Consider the following 22,378-nt stretch of genomic DNA (forward strand, 5'->3'; position numbering starts at 1 on the left):
GTTTAAATAGGTATTGGCTTTGTTATTTTAATATTTCTGCAAACATGAAGTGCATAGTGTCGCTAAAAGTATTTGTGGTTTTCAATATAGAACTTGCTGTAATGATTGTAGTTTCTGTATCGGTACTTTTTTACATTTTCAACATGTTTTAATACCACGACAATACTGATAACAATGATACATTCTGTCACTATAATTATATTATGTTTTCGAACCATTCCATCTCCACTTTGTATTATTGCATTCCTCCTTCAATTGATCAGAGGCTGTGTTTTATAAATGAATTTAAAATATCAAATTGAAAAATATGGGACACTTTTTATTGTGTGATTTCTCACACGCCCCCCCCCCCCCCGCCCCCCACTTGAGGGAACACCAGATAGCTAGTGGCCCCCCAGGTAACTTAAGTTTGAGGCGCCTGATTTACAATGTACACGTGAACCAGGTATTGAAACAGATTAAGGACAGTATAATTATAGTAAAAGTTAAATTAATAGTAAAATTACCCCCATTCATAGCCTGTATGCCCCCCCCCCCCCCCCCAAATCAGGTGGTCTGAGTGAATTTGCATAGTAGGGGTGATATCCTGGGCTGTGATGAAGCGGGACAGGCTGCTGACTTACCACATTGACCAGCTTCCCAACAAATGCTAATTCAATCCCTTCCATGGTGGTCAGTCACTCATCACCCTGGCAGATGAATCCCCCCCGTGTGTGTGTTCATGGATAACTGATGTATCATGTGAAACTGAAATATATATTTTACTATTCCGTTGTCTATTTTGCATCCTTATTTCCAATGCACATATTTTTATTGATGTACAGTTTCGACTTGTATGTCTTGTCATTTATTGCACTGCACCGCTGCCTGTCCTGTTCCCTTACTGCACTGCAGTCTGTCCTTAATCAAAATGCTGTCTGTCCTTAATCAAAATGCTGTCTGTCCTGTTGTCTCTCCTGTCCTGTATTGCACTGCTCAGTCCTGTACTGCACTGCTGTCGGTCTTGTACTGTACTGCTGTCTGTCCTGTATTGCACTGCTGTCTGTCCTGTATTGCACTGCTGTCTGTCCTGTACCGCACTGCTGTCGGTCTTGTACTGCACTGCTGTCTGTCCTGTATTGCACTGCTGTCTGTCCTATATTGCACTGCTGTCTGTCCTGTATTGCACTGCTGTCTGTCCTGTATTGCACTGCTGTCTGTCCTGTACCGCACTGCTGTCGGTCTTGTACTGCACTGCTGTCTGTCCTGTATTGCACTGCTGTCTGTCCTGTACCGCACTGCTGTCCGTCCCGTATTGCACTGGTCTGTCCTGTATTGCACTGGTCTGTCCTGTACTGCACTGCTGTCTGCCCTACTGTCCCCCATGCAGCTGTCCCCTCCCTTGTAACAGTGGCATAAAATATTTCTTGGAACACATGACAAAAAACTCGAAACTTGCAATAAAAGTACACTGATATACAGCACTGATAACATTTTAAAAACTTGTCAGAGAATCAAAATATACATTTTAATTAATAAATATCAAGGAGCTTCCATACAGTTATTATTATGCAGTATATGCTGATTTGCTCTTTTATTTGGTTACAGGCTTGTTCAGAGTTTTTCGGTACAGGACACAGTCAGGAAGCATTTTGTGCAATTCGGTATATTGTTACATTCTAACATTTATTGTACAAAACTGATGTATTTTTCACCCAAATGCGATCTGCGATGAGGTGTCATTTGAACCTTCGGAGACCCCATTGAACATGACACTCCTCAAGCACTCCCCCTCTCCCAAGATTATCACAGTGTTTCATCCCATCTTCATCCACCTTCATCCACCTTCACAACTGCCCTAGAAGATAAAGTCAGAGTTGAGTAAGTGTCCCAAGTAATTGCTTGGCATATTTTCTAAACACAACAGTGCGATTTCATTCATGATAAATCTCTACAAAGGGAAGAGATGATGTTTATACCCTATACAGACACAGAGTAACCGTAGCATAAAGAGATATATATTATTGCTGTCCGATGATAAACAAAAATTCATTATTGTTACTGAGGCCAATATGTCAGTGTCAACAAGATACAAACTAATCTCTTTTTGTATATAATTAACAATGATGTTAGCTGTCAGGTTATCAGTGTCAAGATGTTAAAAGCAGCGACAAAAAGTAATGCACACAAAGGCCATCAAGACTACAAATGTTAAGTAGTAGAAGTATTAATACTAGTTTAATAGGTCACGTCATAAAATCTCTTTTCATTGGACAATTAGATGTCAAACGCTGTTAGTAGACACTGGACAATAGGCATATTCCGTCTATAGCAGGGCTATTCAAATCACTGTCCTCAAGGTCTGATCCCTGCTGATTTGCCAGCCTTCCTTTACCTGGGCGGTGAGAAGCCTCTGTGGCCAATCGGAATCAGAAATGATTAAACTAACTTCCCGGGAGAACTGAAAACATGGCCTGGATTTGGAATCGAAGTCCAGATTTGATGAACCCTGATCTATAGTATTTTCATCAAACTAATATATATATACAGACGCTCCTCTATTTACAAACTTTCAACTTACGAACTTTCAGACATACGAAGAAAAGGACTGTCCAAATTGTGTTCGCTGGGCTCCCATTTCCTGTCCGCAGCATAATTTTTTTTTCCGCGTGCCAATTCCGCCTGGTACGACTTCTGGCCTTAAAATGATGTTGAGTAACGACTTACGAACATTTCAAGTTACGGACGGCCGTTCGGAACGTATCTCATTCGTAAGTAGAGGAGCGTCTGTATACATAGTCTACACTCTTGCTCATAGGAAAGGTTTTTTAACACATTCAGCAACTACAGCCTTCACTATTTTAAATAAGAGCCTTGGGAAATCCTGTTCATGCATCGATATGATTTTTGTTGCGCAGGTTTTATATCAAGCGCTGGTCAGACCATCCAGCCACGACCAATCTCCTGTCACAGCAAGAACCCCAGTATCATGGCCATCATACCGACAAATTACCAAAGAATTCATTCATCGAGTGCTAGTTAAGTGACCTGACAAGGACTTACTCACCCTTTTCAACAGCTCTGCTCCTGCTGGTCCTAATTTGAAACTGTAATACAGGTTTTAAGAACTTCATCAGAGGATGGACAGATATTGCTACTGCATAATATCACCACAAATGCTTTGACTTACAAATACTAAAAACTTAGTGAACTATATCACCTCTGAAGTATAATTACTGTGTAAGTACATTAATACACACCTGGTTTTGTATTACAGCTGTGTAAAGAAATTAAGTGACCACTCATATTAACCATTGTTCTGCTGCCAGAAGGCTACACTGAGCAGCAGGATGCTTCCAGGTTCAACATTTTTCAGACACCAGAACAGAAGAATAAGATGAAGCAGAAGATGCCAGAAGTGATCAGAAAGCAGCCAGGTAAAGGGCGGAAGCGGCATTCTAATGGGAGAGATGACCGTTAACTTATCTAACTTATCGTAGGATGACATCAAGTACAGTATCATATATATGATCTACACACACACACACACACACACACACAGACACCCATTTTTTTGTTTTGATAAACACCTGTTATTTTGACGTTGTGAGGATCCATTTTTGCAGTTTTATAAAAGTCAAAAAACTGTTAATTCCAAAAGACTTGTATTTTGTTTGCTTACTTCTCGTTAAGGTTGGTTAGGGGTTCAAGTTGTCATAGTTGGGTACAGGTCTGTGAGTGCGTGTGGTGTGTGTATGTGTGTGTGCGTCTGTGTATATGCGTGTGGTGTGTGTATGTGTGTGTGCGTGTGTGTGAGAAAAATGCAAAATTATGGCGTCTGCTCCCAGAATCCAGTGCCCAAGGTCAAAACGTTAATGCCACATGCATTAAGTAAACATTATCATTATACTTAATTCTCAATTATCTCATTCAAATAAAAGCGATCTTTAACTGGAAATACATTCCTCTTGGGTTAAGCAGGTCACTGTTCCAGCCACTACAGGGAAACATGTTCAGTATCTGAGCAAAGCAAATTACAATAGACACTACCAAAGGTATTTGTTGTTTGTGAGAGTCTCCACATATTTCCATGTATTTAAGAGGCAAACTGAGTGTTTCAGAGGCAAACTCTCCAAATGCATGATGGGAGCTGCGAAACTGCACTGCCTTCTGAGCCAGGAAGAAAAAGAACTCTGCGATTTTCACTGGGGCAAACCGGGGGGGGGGGGGGGGGGGCCCAGCTGTTGAGTCAGGGAAATGTGAAGAAGCGGCACAGATCCTATGGGCCACTTGGTGGGGGATGGGCGGAGGGGGGGGGGGGGGTCATTTTTAGCCGACTGCCTTTCCGTGTAAGAGCCTTCGTCCCCCGAGTTTAAAAGCCCCCTGCACACACCACTCTTCTGATATACTCAGCTGTCCTGGCGTGTCGAGACTCAAACAGGAAAAGCACATATACGCCTTAGAGCATAGAAGGTGGGGCTCCGAACACTCAGGGGCTCCATGTCACTAAAGCGGTTCCCACAGGATCCGTCAGGAACCACGTCAGACTGACATCTGATTCCCAAACAGCTGATGTTTACACAACAGCCACTTCGCGGTATATTGACCATACATTGTTTTGCACACTTTTCTTTAATTCATTTGTTTTATTACTGGCTTTCCGTTACATATTTACTCTAATCCTTTGTATTTCTTTCTGTACAAAGAAATTTCCCCCACAGAGATTAATATACTTCCTTCTTATCTTAGACGGCAAGGAGGTTTTGTGCCACAAGTTCCACAGAAAAGAACTGATGAAACGTGTCTGTGAAATATAACCAGTTTGTTTTGCCATTTGTATCTTTACTTTGAGGAGATGGCGGCCATGTTTGGTGACGCATTTCTAGAATGTACTGGGGGAGGAGTTATCCATAAGCCACACCCCAATTAACACTCAACCAATGGGGGTTAAAGCTCAAGCACTATTACAAGCTTGTACCTGCCGTACCAATGATAAAGGAACCCCCCCCCCCCCCCCCAATGCTGTTCCTGTGACATCATATTGCTGCTATCATATTGCTACAGCATCACTGTAATGTTGAGAACCTGTTATGCTGAGAGTTATGTGTTGAGTAGGCATTTCAAGATGCACACAGGTTAAATCAGCAAGTCGGGTTGGTTACTGCATTACAAACATGAGGGCAACCTCCGTAATGTAATCTGGTATGATTAAAGGCATAAAGAATACATGGTCACAGCTAGTTTGTGGTGGCACGATGAATTTGCAAACCCATAATCAGAAGAAATGCCGAACTAAATACTGATGCCGGTTGATGTCCCTCAAAATTCCGTTAATGACCGTTTCATTCCTCATACTAGGGTATCGGATCCAGTTCCACTCACCTGCCTACATCAGGTTGTGTCTCTATTTCTTCTCGGCATCTGGAAGCATGACCTCTGTTGGGAGAAAGTCAGTTTAGGAATTAAACAGATCGGACTTTCTCCAATGACATCATTTTTGGAAAGAGTCCATATATGGCAGCACTCCATCCATCCAGCCCGTTCTTCCATCCATTCATCCATCCACCTGCGGATTCAGTTAGCATCACAAAAATCCAGAACTTATCCGCAGAAATCACAGGGAATAAAGTCTCTAAAGGCGAAAGTGACTGATTAAAAAACACTGTCATGGGCTGCGTTTTCAAATACTGGATAATATTTCAAAATCCTGGATGAAAAACTATTATGAATATAAGAGCTTAAAAACCAAACATTTTCAAGCGGATATAATTTACTGGATGGGTGACAGGTCATGATCTCATCACCTCCCACACTTGCATGACCACCTGCCAGACGTCTATTTTGAACACATCCTAACAATCCTTCCTCCGTTCCTCTGCTGCTCTCCTCCACTCACTTGACTTTGAGTTTGCCGGCCACCGCGTGGCTCCCCACTCCAACACATTCGGGTGTTGATTACATTAGCATGCCCCTCACCCCCAACCCACTGACTTACGCTTGACCTCCAGCTTGCAGGCCACTGAAGCTTCCCCATGGGCATTCTTGGCCCGGCAGGTATAGACCCCACCATCGAAGCTGCAGGGCTTGCGGATCTCCAAGGAGCACACTCCCTGGTTGTTGATTTGCCGGAACTTGGGGTCGTCGCCGATGATCATCTGATTCTTCATCCATTCGATTTTGGGCTAGAAGGAAACGACAGGGTGGCTACATCACCCACAGGCTGCAGCAGACTTAAGTCCCCATGAGAGTCGCACGTACACTGACAAGAGTATCAAAGACACTTGAGATGTGGCTGCTTTGGCCGAATCACAACAATGGTGCTATTACAGCAGCCCAGTGCCCCTCGCTGATGAGCTGCTGGAGTTACACGGGGCAAGAAGAACCCCCACGAGGCAGATCCTGACAGACGCTTTGCTTCAGGAGATAAACAAGATATTTCTTGCTATCTCTGCCTGTTCTCTGTGACAGGGTCTATATCAGGTTTCGGCCTGGGATGCGGTTCTCTTCACTGGACACGTACATTTATATCTACATCTCTGCAAGGTTATTCCCAAGCAGCTGACTCTGAGAGGCCGGTCGGCATGGGCACTTGCCCGGAACAACAGGACTTGGAAGCGAGAGTTGGGCAACCTTGGTGGACGCAAGAGACCCAAATGTACCTGGTCGCCCCATTTCTGAGTTGGCAATTTATTTTTGTGGTGTAAGACACATGGGATCACACTTCAATGTGCTATTGGGTACACGACATGAAACGTGTTAGCCTATGACCTACTGGCAGAGGTTTGAAAATCCCATTTTGACAACTGGGGTGGGTGTGTGTGTGTGTGTGGGGGGGGGGTTGCCCTCAGTGGATTTCCCTTCCTCTGCCAGCTGAAGATATCACAATTGACCATGACAGAGCGGGTACAGCTTGGCTCTTGGTGACAGTGGAAAAGTGGCATTAGATTGTTAACTGGATTGACGGCTACTCTGTCACTACCCTGCTGTAGAATAGCACACTTTTCTGGAATTACAGACCATCATTGGCATCATGTTGGACTGTATAATCTATATGCATGATGAACATACATAGTGGGCCAGCCTGGTCACATCAACCTCTGGCTGTGGAACCTCCATCACAAATACAACTGATGGCTTTTGATGTACTTTAAAGACATGCCCTCTCTGTCTTCCAAACTATGCATTTTGCTATATGCAGAATCTTATAGCAATTTTAAAAAAACTACAAAACAAATGCTAAGTTCCTCAACAGATACAAGGAGTACAATGTTAATAGACCCTTGTGAGATGAGTGCTGTAGGGAGCCAGTAGCATGGCATTAAGGCTGACTGCGTGTATCTCGAACCCGAGGTCCTGGGGCCAGACACCACGGGCTGAGGTAGCAAGGAGCAGGAGGTATTTGTCTCTGCTCGTATTTTTCCACTGAGCTTTCTCGTTCATGGCGCTCAGCTGCCCAGATAAGCCACCCTCAGCATTCCTTGGCACGGGCCAAATGGTGATCTTGTGCGATCCTGCAGGGGAGCCTAAATAGCTACAAAGTCTGCAGAAATAAAAACAGGTGTTTTCCCTTACTGACTAACTACAGCCATAATACCTCCCCTGGTCCTTTAAAACACACACACACACCATCCATCTGGCAGAGAACATCACCCTATCACCACACTGCAAAGAAAGTAATCGCTACATCTATGTAAATTCATCCTTTTCATTTCAATATTTAAAAACAAACTACACACTGTAATGCTCCACATTTGCACAATATTTCCCACCGATTCATAAGTTAAACTGTATATTATTGTGTCTTACGTCTGTCTGTCCTGTACTGCATTGCTGTCTGTCCTGTCCTGCTCAGTCCTGTACTGCATTGCTGTCTGTCCTGTCCTGCTCAGTCCTGTACTGCACTGCTGTCTGTCCTGTATTGCACTGCTGTCTGTCCTGTCCTGCTCAGTCCTGTACTGCACTGCTGTCTGTCCTGTATTGCACTGCTGTCTGTCCTGTCCTGCTCAGTCCTGTATTGCACTGCTGTCTGTCCTGTCCTGCTCAGTCCTGTATTGCACTGCTGTCTGTCCTGTCCTGCTCAGTCCTGTATTGCACTGCTGTCTGTCCTGTATTGCACTGCACCCCTCTCCTGCAGCTGTGGCATAAAAATTGCACTATATTGCTCCAAAGCCATGTGACAATAATATAGCTGAGACAACAATGAAAATACTTTGATTGACACAGTGCTCATCTTAAAAACAGTCTGTAAACTGTTATTCAATCGGGGCAATGACAAGAAACAGTGATAATGAAGCAGTGGTTGCTGGGTAACCATGGAAGGGACATTTACCTTGGGGTATCCCCGCACGGAGCACAGCAGCTTAGTGGTATAGCCCACGGTGGCTGCTCTGTTGCTCAGGGCTGTGGTGAACTTGGGCGCTTCGGTGAAGTTGAGCTCCTGGTACTCTGGAGGCTTGTAGACGATACCTGTGGGTCACAAGAGGTTCATGATGGAGACCTGACAGCAGTCTGAAGTGAAGGAGTGCAGCAACTGCTTTTGTAGGTACATATGGCCGTGGAAAAAAAGAAGAGACCACTCTATGTTTTTAAACAAATCTGCATTTTTAAATCCTGCTTTAATCATGGTTCTTCTGAGCAGCAGGATGCTTCCAGGTTCAAAATTTCTGAGACAGCAGAACAGAAGAATAAGGTGAAGCAGGAGACAATGGGAATGATCAGAAAGCAGCCAGGTAAAGGGCGGAAGTGACTGTCTAACGGCAGAGATGTGACCGTTAACTAATCCGAGAGTTTCTCATGAATCATAGTCTGGTCATGGTCTTCAAAATCATAAGATGACGTGGAAGTGGTCTTCAAAAGAAATGCAAAACATTAAGTGCAGGCTTGAAGTGCAGTGTTAGGACTGCTTGTACCAGGCTCCTAGAAGCAGGATTGAAGTCCTACAAAGCAAGGAAGAAGCCCTTCATTAATGAGAAGCAGGTAAGAACCAGACTGGAGTTTGCAAAAAAAAAAAAAACATTATTCTCAGACACAAACCCATACATTGAGAATTTAGTGAAACAAAAAATTGTGCTGTGGTCTCTTAATTTTATCCATGGCTGTATATATTAACATGCAACGGTTAGCACTGCTACCTCACACCTTTGAGTGTCCGCTATGGCTCCATGTATGTGGAGTTTGCATGTTCTCCTCATGTCGTCGTGAGGTTTCCTCCGGGTACTCCGGTTTTCCCTCACAGTCCAAAAGCATGCTGAAGTTAACTGGATTTACCAAACCGCTCGTAGGTGTGCATGTGCGAGTGACTGGTGTGTGAGTGTGTGTGAGTGAGCCCTGCTATGGGTTGGCACCCCATCCTGGGTTATACCCTGCTTTGCACCCGTAGCCTCCGGGATAGGCTCTGGACCCCCCCCCCCCCCCCACGACCCTGAACTGGACAAGCGGGTACAGAAAATGAATGGATATTTTACCATCAAATGAAAGTCATGTCAAAATACCTGTAAAAATACCTGTCAAAGCAGCTGCATGTGAATTACTCAGAAATGAAGGAATAGGAATCTTTATACATGTTTGCTTGCTTCCTCGACAGCTCCGTCATAGCTGGGGGGTTGGGTGAGCTATCACCACTAGTGTTTCCTTTTCCCAAACCAAAACATTTGGCTTTTCCACAGCTCCGTGCAGGATCTCTGGCCACCAGCCGCCACGGGGGGAGGTCACAGAGGAACGCACCTGTTTTCTGGATGGTGGCGAACGTCTTCGTCACGGCGGCCTGCTCGCTCCGGCCGACCTTGTTCTCTGAGAAGACCCGGAAGGAGTACGAATTTCCCATGACGAGGTCAGAGATGGTCGCGTTCAGTCTGTGGTAGTGCTCCAGAACGGTGAACCACTCCTGTAACGGAATAAAAATGGCCCAATGTATGTTCAGGAAAGACAAGGAAAGCCAAGGCACAGTGGGACGACCAAACTCACATTAAGCAGGGTTTATGGTAGGAGAAGCTTCTCAGAAATGCGAAAATACATGGGGAGGTGACTTTGCCAAGTAGTCCAGATAATTACATGATCATCGAGGTGCGACGTAAGCTTCAGACTGATCAGCATTAGCTAAGACTAGAAGGGATAACCAGAGATGTTCATTTACAATGAACAGGAATGGGATTTATAACGAGAGCGCACTAGGATCGTGCTTTGATGGTGTTCTTGTACCCTGAGCCAAACCAGTACTGAAACCTAATTGTAACTAGGCAGAGTGGTAAGCAGAGTGCTACACTTATATATACAGAAGCATGATGTTTCATTTCAAGGTTCTAGATTCCAGAGTTCACTGCCATATGTACAGTACGCGGTCAATCAGTTACAATACGCATCGGAAATCTTACTCCGCATGTCCTTCTGGCCAATGATACACACAAATGAAACACAAAACAGAAATAAAAATTAAGATGCTTCAAAAAGACAATAAATACGAGTACAATTATGACAAAAAAACACATAAATACAATTCAGTGTCAATATATAGTGGAATGCAAACATAACGTAAATATTGAGTGCTACAATGGAGTGGATAAGGAAGAAGTGGAAAACTGGCCAGTCCTGTGTGCTGGGGTATAGTGCAACAGACAGAGGAGTGTGTGCAAGGGACCAGGCTGCTGTTAGGGTTTCCACTATCATCTTGTTTAATACAAGACACAGCATGTTCCAATACAGGATCATCCAGAATTATAAGGGAAGGTTGGCAATCCTAATCATCATGCAAAGTCTGCAGAAGTCCTGGTGCAACACTAAAAACTGTGTGTCTGTGCGTGCGGGCTAATCCACAGTCGTGCTAACACTCCGCTGGTGCTATCCAGCCATGTGCTCATTTTTTAGACAGTCTCTGGGTAATATTCTGCAAGCCGTTTCTCCATTTCACCCCCCAGCGTCCAATGAGGAGGACTGTCCAGCCCCGGCGTCTGTTACCCGCCTCGGACACCCTTACAAGAACAGAGAGGAGTCCTGCTGGCCATATAGAGCAGTGATTCCATGACCCTCCCCTGCATCTACCCGTCCTATACCAGGTTTAGACTTACACAGACTTGGCAAGGGGCTAATTTAGGCCTCAGATCACCATGTGACAGCACACCCTCCCCCCTCCCACACACACCATTTATCACCAAGAAGTGTTCACAACCATCCAATCCTAACTGTCCCACCCTGCCATGCCAAACCTCTGTCAGTGCCCTGGGGGGAAATAATCATTCACTACCCTGAAAATCCACAATGCTGCTTTACGTGCTGAAGCGGCGCTCCGATCACAGCAGACCCGAACGGGACAGAATCTGTGGCCCATCCTGTCTGCACCATCCCCTCTCTGCACGGAAGGAGTCGTGGGACAAAAAGGCCGCAGACCCACATGCTTTGGTGAGTCAGCGTTCCTGCACTCAAGCTCCTTGACGTCTTTGCACAAAGTTAATAATAAACACCCTGGTGACACAAATGGTTTTACGTTACTGTCAGTTTTGCACATCTCTTCCAGTGTGCTTCTGATCACATTACACTCCTTTTCAAAAGAACTTCCCAGGCCAGAAGATAAGACAAGTGCACTTTTCAGTAGAGAAGTTTGGCAATGAACTAAGGATGCCGAGTTTCACCCACACTGACCTGCTGACCTGTTGTCCACTTGACACTTTATATCTGTACACTGTCACCTTATTTATTCCTATAAATCCTGGGGCCTGTATCACGATTAGCTGGTTAGCTGGATAACTAGCCGGATGTAAAGTACACCATTAAAAATGGCCTTTATCTTCGTTCACTTACATATAGCCCAGACCGTCATAAATCTCACAATTAATCCATCTAAGCAAGAAATCCTGGTTCTTTTGTTATTCATTGATTGTTAACTGTTTATTGTCATTTATTATTTATTGTTTCCATAATGATCCAAACTATTTTTTTCAGTTGTATGTATAATCGTGCAATGACAAGAATTCTGATTCAGAAATAAATAATTTGTTTTTAAATGAGCTCCTGTGGGAGGTTTCTTCAGGATTCAGGTCGAGTCCCAGTATCTGGTACTATCCATTGACTTGTTTTTTCTGTTAAAATTGGCTTGTTGGATGTTTCTCCAACAGCAGACGCAGCCCTGGGTGGCCCACAAAGAAAAAAAGCTGAACAGCTGTAGAGAAGGAAATGGAAATGAACCCTGAAATGAGCATGGAGCTAGCTTACCCCGGTCTTTTTGTCAGCCTTTTGGACAGTATACCCGGTGATTTCGGTATTTCCCTTGTCCTTGGGTGCAGTCCATTCCAAGGCAGCATTGAAACCCCAGCTGTCCACAAGTTTGACACCGGTAGGAGGTCCGGGGAGCTCTGCAGCAGACCACGGAGAGGCCACACAATGGTAATACCACCCATCTACTGACCTTCACCTTCGATAGTCGAGACACTGACAATGGTAATTTACAGTCCTCAGTCATAAAGAAAGGCATGGATATTGCTTGGTAAATTTTTTTCAGGCAGGGCCCAAGCAAGGACGGAAAGATCCGGAGCCCAAAATGGCAAGCATGAAGGTGCGCAGTAAGCTGCTCTAACATAGAGTCTATTATTTAATATTTACAAGTCAACAATGAATGCATTGCACAGCTTTAAAATGTGTACATCTGAATATGACCTAAGCTGATTTCAAGGGCCACTTTATGCTGGGCTGCACAATAACTTGTGCTATCTCGGAATTAACACGGCGAGTCTTCTGAATAGCAGGTCAGCCCTTGAATAATTACAGTGTAGTTCAACACAGATCACCATAGCAACATTTATGGATGGTTATGGAAATGTAAGGACACGCCACAGGTGCAGAAAACACAGCGGATCTCGAGCAGCACTCACCGACAATCTGAATGACGATCGTGACCTTGTCCTCAAAACTCTCGACCTTAACGCACATTTCGTACTTGCCGGAGTCATCCCTCTCGGCCTTGCGCACGAACAGGATGCTATCCTTGTCGGTGCTGCGCACGCTGACCTTCTTTGGATCGAGAGGTTGGCCATCCTTGGTCCAGGTTACAGTGGGTTTGGGCTTACCCTGCAAAAATGGACAAAGCATTGCTTTGGCCACTTCGCACAGAATCAAGTAGAGCTGTGGTCGGTCTGCTAACGGCGACGAGGACCCGGTCCTCTCAGCGCGACTTACGTGGAAGGGGATGACGAGGTTGACCTGCTCGCCAACTTTCTTGACAAACCTGGATCTCAAGAAGCGGGGCAGTCGGATCTTCGGGCGATCTGCGAATGGCAGGAAGAAGAGAGCTCAGCACGTGGGAAATGCACCGGGAGGCCTGCAACATACACACTGCCAGGGAATCTCACTATTTCAATGGAAACCCCAGCAGGGAGAAGCATTAGGCAACAGTGCAGAACACTGTGCAACGTATCATTTGCACAATAAATGTTTCAAGCACGTTTTTCTGTACCTTATTATCCCATTCATATAAACCACAAATTTTATTATTATTATTATTATTACTCTATTATTGCATATGGGGAGACCAAGCTACCATACACTTTATGTCGCAAGTGTGCAGAAAGTAGGAGGCCACATGCTAAGAATGACAGGTTCCTGACATCCCTAAATGGACAGGACTTCATGCTGCAGTCTCCGTGGAACACATGTCAAGGAGCTAAAATTAAACCAGCCACTCAAATGCTTTTTTTAATGCTGTCCCGGTACAAAAAGATTTAGGTGTACGGCGCATCTTTCAGTCTGACTCCAACCAGAGTTGGGGGGGTGGAATAACTGTGATGGCGACGATCAAAAAGAGGAGACCCCCCCCCAAGAATCAGAAATGGGACAAAAAGCTTTGCGAACCTCCTTTTGTTGGCTGAACACTCAAAGCCTGGTTGGAGTGTGAAACATGCCCTGAATAGCGGAGAGCAGGGAAAGGTCCAGCTGACACTGAGAAATGCCCCATCGTGCTGTACCAGCGAGGCCAGTGTCACTCTGTCCTCATTCCGAGGATGGTTATGGAGAAGCAGCAGGATGCAAAGAAGCTGAACAGTTGGGTCTAAACAAAGCTGCCAAAGATATTCTCTGAGCCCCCCACCAAGCCCATGTCGTCGGAATGCCTCCCTCTCGCCCGCCACACTTGCTTCTATCAGTCTGCTTGTGGTATCAGTGCTTCGCCCCCCCCCCTCTCCCCCCACTCCACATTCCACCACAGGGACTTCAAGTATCACGCACCCCCTGCACCCCTAATCCACGTTAATGGCTGCGCCTCCCAGCTATGTTCCAGCAATTCGCGGGTGAGTCCATCCTCTTTGACTCAGGAGGCTCCGGTTGCAGTTATCGCCGTGGCGACTTTCCATGATGTGCCTGACATCAACGGCTTTCATGGGCATCTCTTAACATGCAATGTGTCAAAGAAAACCCATTTGGGATTCTGGTCTAAATGTTACTTTAAGCAGTAAATGTGGCCTAACACCCAATTCCCGGGCACAAGTCCAATAGCACTAATTCAGATAAATTAAGTAAATAAAGATCCTTTCTTCGACAAATTGTACTTTCATTATTCAGAGGAATTCTCTCTCTCTCTCTCTCTGTCATTTACAATGACATGTGTGACTCATCTATGGTGCAAAAAAAAATTCCTGTTCCAGACACAGATCTGAAAATCCTAAAAAAATATGAATCCAGTCAGCACCACATCCTAATGAAGATCCTCTACTCTGTTATGTTAACAAAGGTAAGATCACTTCAAAGAAAGGGCGAATTTAGAGGTGAAAATCCTGAAACATGTCTAGGAGAAAAGTGGGTTCAGCTTCAAAAGCCCAGGAGAAAATTAAGTGAAAGTAAATAATTAGCGAATTCAGTGTACTGGCCGCATCACTGCTTGTAATGCAGCCTGATTAAACGTGCAGTTCACCTCAGGCACCTCAGAACAATGGGCAGCGTCTACACTGCCTATGCCCTGAAAGAACATGATTCCATCCAGCCATCTTCTAATCAAGTATGCTGGTCAGAGTCAAGTTGGGGGGGGGAGCTAAAGGCTATCTCAGGTGCTGTTGGGCACAGGACTGGGGTACACCGCATCTGCACAGGTCTGCAGTGGGGTGTGGGGTTTACCTTTTCAAAACCCAATATTTTTCTAAGAAATTGCCATCAGGGCCAGTTAATCATCGCCTACACACACTCAACTCGCATTCACACTTCATTTTAGAGACACCAATTTCTACGCCTTTGGACAGACGCACAGCACGGGGTTTAACACATGAGCTCAATAGCCCGTGTGAAGTATGGCTCGGGTCCCCCGGCCGTCGGAGGTGTGAGGGAACAGCTTGACCCGCGGCTCGATCCGTGACACACTTCCCAGACATTAGTGTTCATAATTCGCCTCCGATGATAGCCCATGTCAGCGCAAAGTGCAAAATTTACACAGGCAGCTGCGAAGCCCATCGAGGCGGGCACCACTGGCAGAGCACCATCCACCTCCGACTCCTAAATTTGACCTGGCTTGCTGGCAACCTGGTATCAGTTTAAAGAGACTCTGCCGCCCCCTGGCACAGGAGCGTTACTTTATATACTAACATTTCAAAAATATACAACCTGATGAAGGGTTTCTGTCCTCCTAGTGCCCAACTAAAAAATAAAGTATAACTTTATCTGCTTCACAGACGTAACCACGGTGATGACTGACAGGCATGGGCTACTCACCGACCACCTCACGCACCCGGATGGGCTCAGCCAGGGTAGCAGGAGCACTGGGACCTCCCGCGTTGACCGCCTTGACGCGGATGTGCAGCACATCCCCGGTGGTCAGATCCTTCATGACGTAGCGGTTGGTGACCACCAGCTCAGGGTTGGCCACCACCCAGTCAGTAGCTGCCAGGAAACACAGAGGAGTGAAAACTCAGTGGGACCTGTTAGACATGATATGTGCGCGATGCCAGTCCGACCGTCTGACCCTGGCACTGATGCCAGTCAGTCTTACAATGTAGCACTTAAGCCTCCCAAGAGAAGGACTTTTAACTTGACTTGAGTCCAACTGCACTTGCACAATCCAACAGCAGCCAGTTCTATAAATTCTACAACAGTCCTGTAACTGGATCCCCTTAATGTTAAATGAAATATGTTCCAGACCAATTTTACATGTAAAGCAATAAATGAGGAATATAATGGAAAATGGTGGCGCAGGAGGTAGTGCTATGGTCGGCAACCAAAGGGTTGCAGGTTCGAGCCCTGGTTCCTCCTGACCCCATCAAAGTGTCCTTGAGCAAGACACTGAACCCCAAATTGCTCCCAGTGAGCAGGTTGGCACCTTGCATGGCAACCTCCGCCACCGGTGTGTGAATGTGTGTGTGGATGGGTGAATGTGAGGCATGAAATGTAAAGCGCTTTGAGTGCGCGTAAGAGTAGAAAAGCGCTATATAAATGCAGTCCATTTAGCATTTAAACATAAAATAATGTCATTAAACAGGCACCAAACATGCCCGATTGGAAAAAAAGAAAAAAAAAATGCCGATAATCACACATCCAAAAAATCTCTCCTAGGCCTAATTAGATCAGGGTTATTAATTAGCATTAATACCAGCGATCTTTGAAAGATGGGCTTCTCATGTAATGAGATCTGCCCCTCCTAAAAGAAACATCAAGAATCAACTGCTCATGACACACCCAGCGGGGGCGGATTAAGCCCTCACTGAACACTAGGCAGGCAAAATTTCCGGGCCCCTCCCATCAACATACTGGTTTTTTCTGCCAGCACATACGCAGTTTAATTGTCTTTGTCTGGGTCCCCTTGTACCGACTGGCGGCTGATTCGTTTGCCTATGCCTGAATCGAGCCCTTCACCCAACCAGAGGCGTTGCTCAGTCAATCAAAACCCTGAGTGACTTGTTTTTTTATGCATTATGGGAGAATGTAGCATTATGGGAGATTAGGTTCCTCGCACATTCCCAAGACAGGATTTTTTTGGCGGATCTCCATCTCTAAATTGTCCTTCCTGTGAACACGCGTGTGCTTCCATCTTCCATTTACATTTGATTAATTTCGCTGACATTTTTTCCAAAGCGATGTGTATTTGAGGAAGCAGCAGCTAGAGGCTAAGGGCCTTACTGAAGCGGCCAATGGTGACATCAATCTGCCAGTCTTAGGATCTGAGCTGGTGACCTTCTGCTTACAGACACGGCATCCTATCCTGTGCCCAAAAAACTGCTTCCCACTTACGCTTCCCCTCATCCTACACTGGATAAGTAACTCTGGGAAAATGGAGTTTCATGGGAGCAGCCTGTGTAGGTTGTAAACAGGAGCTGAGGATCCAAAGTTTTCTGATTTTCTTTTGATTATAGCTAAAAACGCGGTATTACGGCAAGGTACTTACTCTGGTCTTTACAGTATTCCACGGTGTACCCGTCCAGGCCAGAATCCCCGAGATTCTCTGGTGTCTTCCATTTGATAGTGACGGACGTGTCATTCACATCATCCACGGTCAAGTTCAGCGGTTCGCTTGTGGGAACTGCGTTAACCAACACAAGGCAGGCGGCATACAGCAGTAAGGCCAAGAACCAAAGCAGTTATACCTTTTCATAGTTAATCGTCGCATGCTGTCAAACAAGAACGTGATTTTTTTAATCCTGCCTTACCTGCCGGAGGAGGAGGGGTCGGTGGTTTGGGTTGTTCTGCTGGAGGTGCTACAGGAGCTGCAGTTAATGGGTAAATGTGCATTTAAATTAGCGTCAGACTTGATAAACACGAGGAATGTAGTTACATTACCGCTATCCAATTAAAGATCCCCTACTAATACAGAAGGGAGGAAAAATGTTACAGGAGAAATTATTGGAGCTTCATTTCCTAATGAATATATATTAGTATTCGGCAAAGCCCCACGTCCCATAAGAAAAAAGCGCTTTACCCTCTGCAGGCGCCTCGGAAGCGGCAGGAGCGGCGGCGGACGCATCGTCAGCAGCTGCAGCTGGTTTTAAATGTCACACGTTCGGTTAGCGGAGAAGCGCACGCATGTTAGACACGATACTCAGAATGTCAATATAATACAGCAACTGACGATTAAGAGACATCGGGATCCTATTACAGCGGGACGTTGAGCGTGACATCTCACAAGATGAAAGTTATACCTGGCAAATGTCAGGAGATTCAACTGTGACTCTCAAGCGAATATATAAGTATATGAAAATATTTTATGGACTAATTAGCCTCCTGGACTGTGTGTAATGCTATATATGACTGTCTATAAAAACATAGAAAGCATCTTCTGAATTCAATACAAGTTTTACAGCTGGAACAGTTTTCCCTGTAAATGTGGATTGAGATGCGTTTTGCTGGATACAGTAAAAGAAAAAAATCGCATATTTTTGTAGAACAAAATCCACAAAATAGTCAGTGCCTCCCATTAAAACTGCACAGGCCAGCAGGGTTTACCTTTTCAAAACCATTTGTCAAAAATGGAAATCACTGCCAAGCAAGTAAATTTTGCCATCACTTTGATTTTTGTATTTGTATTGCGAGTTATGTAGCATTTACTTTGTATAATTTCACAATGACTGTTCATTATAAATGCAACGCAAAACCAACCCGAATATCTGTAAAAGTGCATTAGGAATCTTTTACTGTCTAAATATTATACATAAGAAATTTACCATGAACCTGTGTTAAGTTTTTAACAACGCCATCACCATCGCCAATAATAATAATAATAATAATAATAATAATAATAATAAGTTATTAAGCATGTTTACGCCGAGAGCGGTTATCCTTGCAGAGTTCGCGGTTACCTTCTGCAGGCGCGGCCGGTGCCGCTTCCTCGGCTGCCGGCGCTGCCTCCACCGGTGCGGTTGCCGGTTCAGCCGGGGGCGCCTCGGCGGGGGGAGCAGGGGCAGGCGGCTCGGGGGCCGGGGCGGGCTCGCTGGGCTTCGCCTCAGCCTTGGGGGCTGCCTTCTTCAAGGGGGCTTTCTTGATGGGGGCTGGTTTGGCCGGCATGGTGCTTTAGGAACCGAAGGGAATGCCAGACCTATGGATCAGGATCCCCAGGGAGCCCTGAAATTTATACTGGCCGAGTTTACGGCGACTCCTCCCCTGCGAGGTTTATAAATAGCAGCTTTCGCTTGTCCTTTCCTAACGTTTCCGGACTTTCTGAAGCGAATTCTGGCGTTTGCACCACGTCCCCCTTAATGAGATCCTCATCGTACCTGTATTAACGTGCTAACAGAGCGGTGCACTACATGCATGGTTTGATCAGTAAAGTCATGCGTGCACTGAATGTATTGTAATGAAGTGATTTGTGTGGTTCTGCAAAATATTAGCTAGGATGAAAGCTCCGACCCCAGGGGAGGGTTGCTATGTGTTAACCGTGTCCCTATTTTCTGTTTTGTTTGTGTATTTTAAGCAAGCAGCGTAGCCTGTTAGCGGTGGAATTTATTGCGCATCGCAGTGCCAGTGGCGCGCTGCTCCCTAACTGGGATGCTGCGTGGTGCGAGGTTCGCTGTGTGGAGAAGTGTGTGGAGACGCGTTTGGAAGGGCTGGTTTACTACGGGGACATAGAACCCTTTGTGAACCCAGACCCGACCCGAACCGTCCCGTCTATAGTAATCTGCTATATTTAGTCTTCAGGGTTTGTCCCACTTTCTTCGGTGTGTTTCAATTTTAAACCCAAATTTTATTAAAACAAATAAAGACTGTAAGATTTAAACTGTTGTAGAGCACGTATTATAAATGCCATATCGGATTTAAAAATAATTTCTGAAAAAATGGGTACATACTGCAGTTGTACAGTTGCATCTTCTGTTGTTAATATTTAATTGCACTCGTGCAGGGCAGGTTGGCGATTAATGCTGAAATGTACATACACCTTTCCTGATTCCCCCTCCATCCTCACTCGTTCAGGTGCAGGGCTATTGTCGCCCTCTGCTGAACAGCTGGTGAAATACATACGCGGATCCGTCCAGTTTCAATACCTAGAGCTCCCCGATGGGACGATACATAGGGTTGTCAGGTCGGTCCGCCACTGCCGCTGCAGACGCATTCTCCTTAAGATGGTGTTTAACGGATATTTTTCTAAATTTTGTAACTGGAAATAATTAAATTTTGAGACAGATCACCCAGAAATCTGAAGCAGAGTTGCATAGTTATAGCAAAGATTTGATGGATCTTTTTCAAACTTTAGAGAAACTTTATATGGGTGAAGATCTGGACATCTTTCAAAAAAGGTCCTGGCTAAACATCCTGGCTAAAATTGCCCACTGTGGCCTTTTATGACCTCAGAGAGTCAGGACCTCTGTATTACATCCCATCCGAAAGATGGCACCATTTTTTACAGCACACACGTCAGAAGGAGAGTTTAGCATCAAGCCAATTAATCTAATTTGTTAACCAGTATTGCTTGCTGGCTTGTGAACAAGGCATTGATATAGGCTTACTGAAAGTAATAGATGAAGGAGTTCTGTTTTAAAACAATTTGATTTGTAAATACTAATCTTAGGGGTGGCATGGTGGTGCAGTGGTTAGCACTGTTGCCTCGCACCTCTGGGACCTGGGTTCGAGTCTCCACCTGGGTCACATGTGTGTGGAGTTTGCATGTTCTTCTCATGTCGTCGTGGGGTTTCCTCCGGGTACTCTGGTTTCCCCCCACAGTCCAAAAACATGCTGAGGTTACTAAATTGCCCGTAGGTGTGCATGTGTGAGTGAATGGTGTGTGAGTGTGCCCTGCGATGGGCTGGCCCCCCATCCTGGGTGGGTTCCCTGCCTCATGCCCATTGCTTCCGGGATAGGCTCCGGACCCCCCGTGACCCAGTAGGATAAGTGGTATGGAAAATGGATGGATGGATGGATGGAATACTGATCTTGATGGTCCTCTGTATAAAATATAACAAGGATGTTTATTTATTGTTCGGTTTTTTTATGTGCAAAAAGAATATTGAAGTACAATCGTGCAATTAAGTCTTTTGAGAAATATCAGGATTAGTGCTGGCATCCATCCCATATACTAACAGAATCATCCTGTATTGAAAACATAATATGGTGAGTCCTGTTCTTGCATTAAAAAAATAAAAGTTTCAATAAAAGATTATAAATATGAACACTTTACATCAGCTTTTAATCATTCTAGATTCCTAAATATTTATAGAAATTAACTTTTTCAACTGAAGCAGGAGCAAGTGAATATTAGAATTTTTTTTACTTTAATTTTTTAGCTATAAAATAAATTCTAAATTCGCTATGACACTGGTGAGGAATGAAAAGCTATCTGTAGACTCTTCATGGCTAAATTTACCGAGGATACTTATATGTAAATCTGCTGGGTGTACATGCAGTGGTAGACGTTAATAATTGATACTTTATTGATCCCTCTGTGAGGAAATTGTCTTTACGCCTCCCTCAGCTTGCTCCATGTAGAGTAAGCTGTCCGTGAAGAGCTGCCACCCGCAATGGCGCCCAGGGAGCTGGGGGTTACAGGCCTCGCTCAAGGACCCACAGACATGCTGTGGCTGGGTTTGAACCTGTGACCTGCTACTTACAGGCACACAGGCTTAGCCCACTGCACCACACACTGTCCCCATTAAGTTAAGACCGAGACATGTAACAGAGGTCAGCTGGAGTCTAGTGCTGGGAGAGGAACATGAAATAAGAGTCAGTGACTCACTCCCCTTTCAAGAGAAATTACATAGAATTGCATCTGCTGATGACATCCAACACCACCTGCAGGAGCTGCTGACCATTGGAGTCAATAAAGCTATAATCATCACTAGGAGGAAAAACAGGGAAATCAGAATGTGCATCAACTCGTACACTGAATGTTCATACCATCTTTGACCTGTATGCTCTACTCTGTATGGATGATGCTATCAACTGCTTATCTGGAAGTAGGTGGATCTCTATCCTCATTCAAGAGTGGTCAATACCAGATTGCAATGCCGTACCAAGACAAGGAGAAGGCTGCATACATCTGCTCAATAGAGTTCTAGCGATTCAGTTGTATGTCTCAGGGTATCTCTGGAGCTCCCATTACCTTTCAGAGAAGCTGGTCAGAGTTGATGAGAAGATGGGCGGAGTTAAATACAGGGCAATCCTGGAAGAAAACCTGTTAGAGGCTGCGAAAGACCTGAGACTGGGACGGAGGTTCACTTTCCAGTAGGACACTGACCCTAAACATGCAGCCAGAGCTACAATGGAATGGTTTAGATCAAAACATATTCATGTGTTAGAATGGCCCAATCAAAGTCCAGATATAAATTCCATTGAGAATCTGTGGCAAGACTTGTCTGCTGCTCACAGACACTCTCCATCCAGTCTTAGCTTGAGCTACTTTGCAAAGAAGAATGGGCAAAAAAATTCAGTCTCTAGATGTGCAAAGCTGGTAGCGATATACCCCAAAAGACTGGCAGCGAAAGGTGGTTCTTCTAAGTATTAACTCAGGTTGGCTGAATAG

The 22,378-nt window shown here is 45.0% G+C and overlaps 1 protein-coding gene across 4 annotated transcripts; it reads right to left on the minus strand.

Annotated features, from left to right (window-relative positions):
* Positions 1 to 1,482: 1,482 nt before the first annotated feature.
* Positions 1,483 to 18,967, minus strand: mybpha (myosin binding protein Ha). Of its 4 annotated transcripts, none has more exons than XR_007383569.1 (14): positions 18,729 to 18,966; positions 17,852 to 17,911; positions 17,583 to 17,639; positions 17,321 to 17,455; positions 15,655 to 15,822; positions 13,141 to 13,229; positions 12,837 to 13,032; positions 12,181 to 12,320; positions 9,703 to 9,862; positions 8,309 to 8,445; positions 5,975 to 6,161; positions 5,362 to 5,415; positions 3,047 to 3,086; positions 1,483 to 1,832 (listed from the first exon to the last, which is right to left on the minus strand). XR_007383569.1 is itself a non-coding variant. In XM_048984395.1 (13 exons), the coding sequence occupies exons 1-12, from the start codon at positions 18,931 to 18,933 to the stop codon at positions 5,384 to 5,386; spliced, it is 1,566 nt and encodes a 521-aa protein (XP_048840352.1). In that variant the 5' UTR covers positions 18,934 to 18,967; the 3' UTR covers positions 1,483 to 1,837; positions 5,362 to 5,383. The 4 variants fall into 4 exon arrangements, 1 of the variants encoding a protein (XP_048840352.1); XR_007383568.1 differs by having other exon boundaries at positions 1,483 to 1,837; XR_007383570.1 differs by lacking the exon at positions 17,852 to 17,911 and having other exon boundaries at positions 1,483 to 1,837; positions 18,729 to 18,965.
* Between the last annotated feature and the right edge of the window lie 3,411 nt (positions 18,968 to 22,378).

The sequence above is a fragment of the Brienomyrus brachyistius genome, chromosome 18 (assembly GCF_023856365.1).
Source record: "Brienomyrus brachyistius isolate T26 chromosome 18, BBRACH_0.4, whole genome shotgun sequence".
NCBI lineage: Eukaryota > Metazoa > Chordata > Actinopteri > Osteoglossiformes > Mormyridae > Brienomyrus > Brienomyrus brachyistius.

Coding starts and splice junctions, on each gene's coding strand:
- mybpha (XM_048984395.1), bottom strand. CDS start 18,933: ATGCCGGCCAAACCAGCCCCCATCAAGAAAGCCCCCTTGAAGAAGGCA. Junction 15,823..17,320: donor GGAATACTGTAAAGACCAGA/GTAAGTACCTTG, acceptor GTTTCCTGGCAG/CTACTGACTGGGTGGTGGCC. Junction 13,230..15,654: donor CCGGGTGCGTGAGGTGGTCG/GTGAGTAGCCCA, acceptor TGCCATTCGCAG/ATCGCCCGAAGATCCGACTG.